Here is a 6,000-nt window from a genome sequence, read left to right as displayed (position 1 = left end):
GGATGATGATCGACACGTGGGCAGTGTGGACAAAGGCGTCATTCCACTATGCTAAGGAGGAAAAAGAACGGGCAATGGAGAGCTGGTGGAGGGCCATTTTGTCATTTTACGGTTGGTGAACAATGTTTTTTGAACCGAGTTTTAGTATATAGAAAAGGAAATTGTTATTGGCATTCTAAAAATCTCATTTTGCACTCCAAACTTTTTATAATTAAAAAGAAAAATACACTTGTAAGAAGTGTAGAATGAAATTTTAGATTGTTAATAACAGTTTCCTATAGAAAATTCTCAAAAAGTAAATCAACGGTCTAAAATATGCTGAGACGAATTAAACTATCTTATTTCTTCAACAATAAAGTGTGCAAAACGTTGTGTACTGTTAAGATAAAAATATGCATCAATCGAGCTCAAGTACTCAACTTCATCATCGTGCATATTGATCCCACCACTAAAGTGTGCAAAACGTTCCTCATGCTTTCGTCATTGCATTGGATGCCAAGAGATATTGCCCTATAAATTCACTAGGAATCACCATGAGCTGATCACCTCAGTTCACTCCCAACAAGTATATTCTCTCATCCAGAACTGGAATTTCTTAATTTCTTTCTTGTAGAAAATGGCACACTTCCTTCAAGCTCACTCTGCTTCCTCCAAGGGACAAGTTATTGTAAGTTCCAAAAATAATAACCCAACATATATATATTTTATATACACATATGTTAAGTGTCCAAATTGCTCCACAGTCCACTACACATGTACCAAAACTAACCCTACTTGGTAACTTAATTACTCCACACACTATCTTCTCTCTCCTTTTCTTTTAGGATGAAGTGCCAATTTAGTCCCTGAACTATCATCTTAAAGAAAATTAGGTCCATGAATTATTTTTTCAGTAAAATAAGTCCCTAAATTGATTAAAAATTGCTAATATCATCCATACTATTATATTCAAAGCTATTTTATCCAATTTTTATTCAACTTAAGTCACTTGTTACTTTAGAGTGTAATACTGTTATTTTCTCGCCTATAAGCCCTTAACATTTCATATAGGGTGCGAATGTAACGTCTAATTTACCCTCCAAAGTTAACTCTATACACTATTTCTTTATGAAAAATTATCAATCTACCCTCCAATGTGTATCACATGCAAGTAACGTGACTTAAATTGACGGAAAATTGAATATAGTAGCTTCGTATCTAATATTAAGGATGTAATTGACAGATTTTTATAATTCATAGACTGATTTTTCAAAAAAACTAGTATATGGACTAATTTTCACTCAAATGATAATTCGGAGACTAAATTAACAATTCACCTTTATTTTTTTACCATGTAATTTCAGTCTGGTGTTTGCTTATCATGCTAAGTTCAATGTTTCCCCTTTTAGGGCGACCTTCAGGTTCGCCATGCAAAGAAATTGAAGGAATTGAAGGAGGCACTCGCAAATATCGGAGAAAATGAACAATTGATTGCGGTTGACGCCATGCAACGCCTAGGCGTTGACTATCATTTCCAAGAGGAGATTGAAGCAATTTTAAAAAAGCAATGTACGAGAGCTTCTGGCGATGAAGGCAGTGATGAACTTGGTGTGGTTTCACTTCGTTTTCGACTACTGAGACAGCAAGGTTATCATGTAACCACAGGTTGGTCTCAATTCTCTTTTTGTCCTAACTTTACTGCAAAATGTTATTTTATTAAAACGACCAAGTGAACATTTATTTGTTTGTTTGCTGATACAAATGTCAAATTTGGTTTAAAAATTTGGTATGTCTAATATTACTCTGAAGTTAATGTTACCATTACTACAAAGTAATTAATTTTCCTTGTGATTAACAGATGCATTTAATAAGTTCAAGAACAACGAGGAATTCAAAGTCGACATAAGCGGACTAGTGGGATTATATGAAGCGTCTCATTTGAGTTTCCCAGTGGAAGAGACACTTGATGAAGCTGGAAGGCGAAGCCACCAGCTTCTCACAGATTGGATGAAAAACAATCTCGATGATCATCAAGCTTCAGCAGTCGCGTACTCATTAGAGCATCCTTATCACAAGAGCTTGACAAGATTCAGGGCTAAGAACTTCTTAAATAATTTCGAAGGAAAGCAGAAATGGGTCAATGTTTTGCGGGAGCTAGCAAAACTAGAGTTCAACATGGTTGAATCTCTAATCCGAAATGAAGTTCAACAAGTATCCAAGTGAGTTCAGATCAAAAGACACTGATTTTAAGTTAGTACTCCATTTTAATTAATGAAAATATTTTTCATTGTAATAATTAGGTGGTGGAAAGAACTAGGCTTGACTAAGGAGTTGAAGTTCGTGAGAGACCAGCCAATTAAATGGTATACGTGGCCGATGGCATGCCTTGCAGATCCAAGCTTATCAGAGGAAAGGGTTGAACTCACAAAATCGATCTCTCTTGTCTACATAATTGACGATATTTTTGATGTTCAGGGCACCCTCGATGAACTCATTCTCTTCACAGCTGCAGTTGAGAGGTTCGTGTACTTGTGTGGTTTTATGATATCCTACATGTTACACTAGTGTGCAAATAAAATTTGATTATGTTGCTAGATTGTGAATTTGAATCATGCATGACTATCAGCGGTCTAATTCATAGTCACTTGCACTGACAATAACGCATGTACTTAATTATTTGCAGATGGGATATTGATGCAACTGGTGAACTACCGAATTACATGAAGATATGTGAACTACCGAATTACATGAAGATATGTTTTAAGGCTCTTTATGACATTACCAATGAAACCAGCTACATTGTGCACAAAAGGCATGGATGGAACCCTCTAGAGTCCCTTAAAAAATCGGTATATAAGTTAACTTCGATTCAATGACTTAACCATTGCAGTTCAGATTTGGAATTATTGTTAATATTATAGTACTGCATGCATGCAGTGGGCAACATTATGCAAAGCGTTCCTACTAGAAGCGCGATGGTTTAGTTGCGGGCACTTGCCAAACAGTGAAGAGTACTTGAACAACGGGTTCATCAGTTCAGGGGTGCCTGTGGTTCTAACACATGCATTCTTCTTACTGGGTCAAGGTATAAGCAAGGAAACCGTACGTATTGTGGACAACATCAACATATCTAGCATTATATCTTCAACCGCAACAATTCTTCGGCTATGGGATGACTTTGGAAGCGCCAAGGTTCATACTTGTATTTTGATATGGTTAGTTTGAGTTACATTTAGCACTTGTTTATAAAAGATATAGTATTGTAAGGATATTTTCTGGATTAATTGCAGGATGAGGACCAAGATGGAAATGATGGTTCATACATAGCGTGTTACGTGAATGAAAATCAAGGTTGTTCAGACGAAGATGCACGAGCATTCGTTGTCCATAGGATTTCGGAAGAATGGAAGTTCCTCAACAAAGAATGTTTGTCTGCATCAAATCCATTTTCAGCATCTTTTACAAAACTTGCTCTTAATGTTGCTAGAATGGTCCCATTGATGTATGATTATAATTCTCAACATAGCCTTCCAAGCCTCGAGGAGAATATGAAGTCGATGCTTTCTGATAGTTTTCTTGCGCAAGGCTTAAGCAACCAGCGCAGCCAAGCATAGATTGATCAATCTGGAGAAGGCAAAAGGCCGCCAGAGACCATATGCAAAGTTTGTTTAATCGCAATGCTCAAATTATAGTTTGGATTCAGGAGCGCCTTTGTTCTTGCTCTCCTTGTTAGTTTTGGGAGATGGTGTGTTTTACCTTGTTTGGCTGTCCTCCGATGAAATAAAGAATAGAAGTTTATGATTCTCATAAATTTTTTATCATAAAGTCGTGCAAATAAGATTTCATAAAAAGACAGTCCACTTTTTGGAAAGGAAAAAAAGTAAGTTAACCCTCACAGTTTTTAATTATTGATGTGAACAACTTTAGAAATCATTAGAAAACCCGCGCATGCTTCGTTGCGGGAATTGAATGTATTAGTCATAATAGGCATGAATAATTTGCACAGAAATATGCACTAAAAAGGAGGTAAGAAGTGAATCACACCCTCAAATGTACCAATGCAGATAACACATATCTTACCAACACCAATGCAAATAACACACATCTTACCAAAGCAAATAACACACATTAATACCCCTTCACATAAATTGCAGGCCAAGATGTGGAAAACACATTTGCATATTCCTTCAAGAAAAATTTCTAGGCCTTGGTAATATTATGTATAAAAAGAACCAAATTATATCCATAAAACACTGAATTTGTTCACTTGAGTGACAATCCTTTGCATCAAGTAGGAAATAAAATTACAAACTTACAGCAACAAATATTCAAAATGTGCAACACTACCTTAGCGAAATATTATGGCGGCAACCATTCTTCGGCAAGTTCCCGACTTGGAAAGTTCAAAGGTTGTCAAATTAAATGAATTTTTTTTTATAAATAAAATAATCATAATATGCCCACCCCGGACTCAGATCATCTCCAGGTCTCTTTAATTATGCGGATCCAACGGATTCTTGAATCTTGATCGTTCACACAGATCAAATGATCATAAATAAAATTAAAAAAAAATTCACATCAAACGAGATTGCCTCTATTGAGTGTCGTGACAGCTCAACATTAATTAGTTAGTGAGATTGCCATGTCTTACTAAAGCGGTTAGATTGTTAAAAAAATTAGTTATTAGTTAGAAGTGTAAGAATGAATCCTTAATCTAGATATATGTGTGTACAAAAACTCTGTAATTTTGATGATCCATTTCATTAAGTCTTAAATACACTTTATACAATTTACTCTCTCTCTCTCTCTCTCTCTCTCTCTCTCTCTCTCTCAATTGTTTCTCTCTCAAGTCCTCCATTTTCCTACATTTCTTATTTCTCTTTGATTCTTTCTCAATGTAGTTAATAGCCTCACCCCTTTCTAGTTTTTTTGGGTAAACCACCCCTTTCTAGTTTCTTCCTTCCGTTCCGTTTTATCTTCACTCTCTCTCTCTCTCTCTCTCTCTCTCTCTCTCTCTCTATTCATAGCACCATCGCCATGGACATCAGTAATCAAGACTCATAATTCACTGTTTTTCTTTCTAATCTCTTTATTTTTCCCCTTTGATTGCAATTTGCCACCGATATGCTATTAGAAGTTTTCCCTGCCTCTCTTCATGTCTAGGTTCTGAAAAAAAAAATTTATAAAAAAAACCAAGAACTATTTTTGCATTTTTTTTCTTATAAGAACTCCATGGAATTAATGATAACAAAATCCAGGAAGAAGGTTGAAGAAGGAGGCAGTGAACAAAAATAGAAAGAGGAGAGAGCATAATATTTTGTGAACTATGCTTAGCCCCAAAAGAAAATTAAAAAAAAAAAAAAAGGAGAGAGCATAAGTGAATAGAAGAAAATGGTGGTGCTGCGTCGTTTTCTTGATTTATTTATGGTCATTCGATTTGTGTGAACGACCAGGATTTAAGGGTCTGTCAAACCGTAGAAAAGAGATCTCGCCGCTTATTGTCTATTATTCCACCCACTTTATAATAGGAAAAGGATCCAGCGAGATCTTAGAGATCCTATGATTATGACCGTTTATCGTACTTCGTACGGTCATAAATTATTTTAAAATTTAAAATAAATATAAATATACTTAACGAAAACTGACAGCCCGATGTACTATGAACGGTTGCCGGATCTTTTTTCTTTATAATGAAAGTTTTAATGACAAGCTTACCTTATTACAAAATTTCATAGAAGGAGACATAATAAAATATAAAGAAAGTGTTTTTTTTGGGGACTGGAGTGACGTAGGTAGCTCTGCGTCTCTCTGTCTCTCTCCGATGCACCACCGATCCTCACAACTCAACCAATAGTAGAGTTAGGATTTTTTCTTGGGTGGGCTAGTTGAAATTAGTATCATAAAATCATATGTTTACTTTTTAATCAATAAAAAAAAACGACAATAGAATATAAACAATTCTTGAAATCATAACCCTCACTGATAACTTCAGGACCATATAAATAATTAACATGCTAAATA

General features: G+C 35.4%; 1 protein-coding gene across 2 annotated transcripts; it reads left to right on the top strand.

The window, feature by feature from the left end:
- Positions 1-520: 520 nt before the first annotated feature.
- LOC126586072 ((3S,6E)-nerolidol synthase 1-like) lies at positions 521-3,790 on the top strand. Of its 2 annotated transcripts, none has more exons than XM_050250773.1 (7): positions 521-667; positions 1,389-1,644; positions 1,838-2,198; positions 2,280-2,498; positions 2,663-2,828; positions 2,917-3,171; positions 3,270-3,790. In XM_050250773.1, the coding sequence occupies exons 1-7, from the start codon at positions 617-619 to the stop codon at positions 3,591-3,593; spliced, it is 1,632 nt and encodes a 543-aa protein (XP_050106730.1). In that variant the 5' UTR covers positions 521-616; the 3' UTR covers positions 3,594-3,790. The 2 variants fall into 2 exon arrangements, with proteins under 2 accessions (XP_050106730.1, XP_050106731.1); XM_050250774.1 differs by having other exon boundaries at positions 2,917-3,194; positions 3,270-3,549.
- Positions 3,791-6,000: the final 2,210 nt, after the last annotated feature.

This window comes from Malus sylvestris, chromosome 10 (assembly GCF_916048215.2).
Source record: "Malus sylvestris chromosome 10, drMalSylv7.2, whole genome shotgun sequence".
Classification (NCBI taxonomy): domain Eukaryota; kingdom Viridiplantae; phylum Streptophyta; class Magnoliopsida; order Rosales; family Rosaceae; genus Malus; species Malus sylvestris.
Note: the sequence above shows the minus strand (reverse complement) of the source record. Positions and strands in the feature narration are given on the sequence as shown.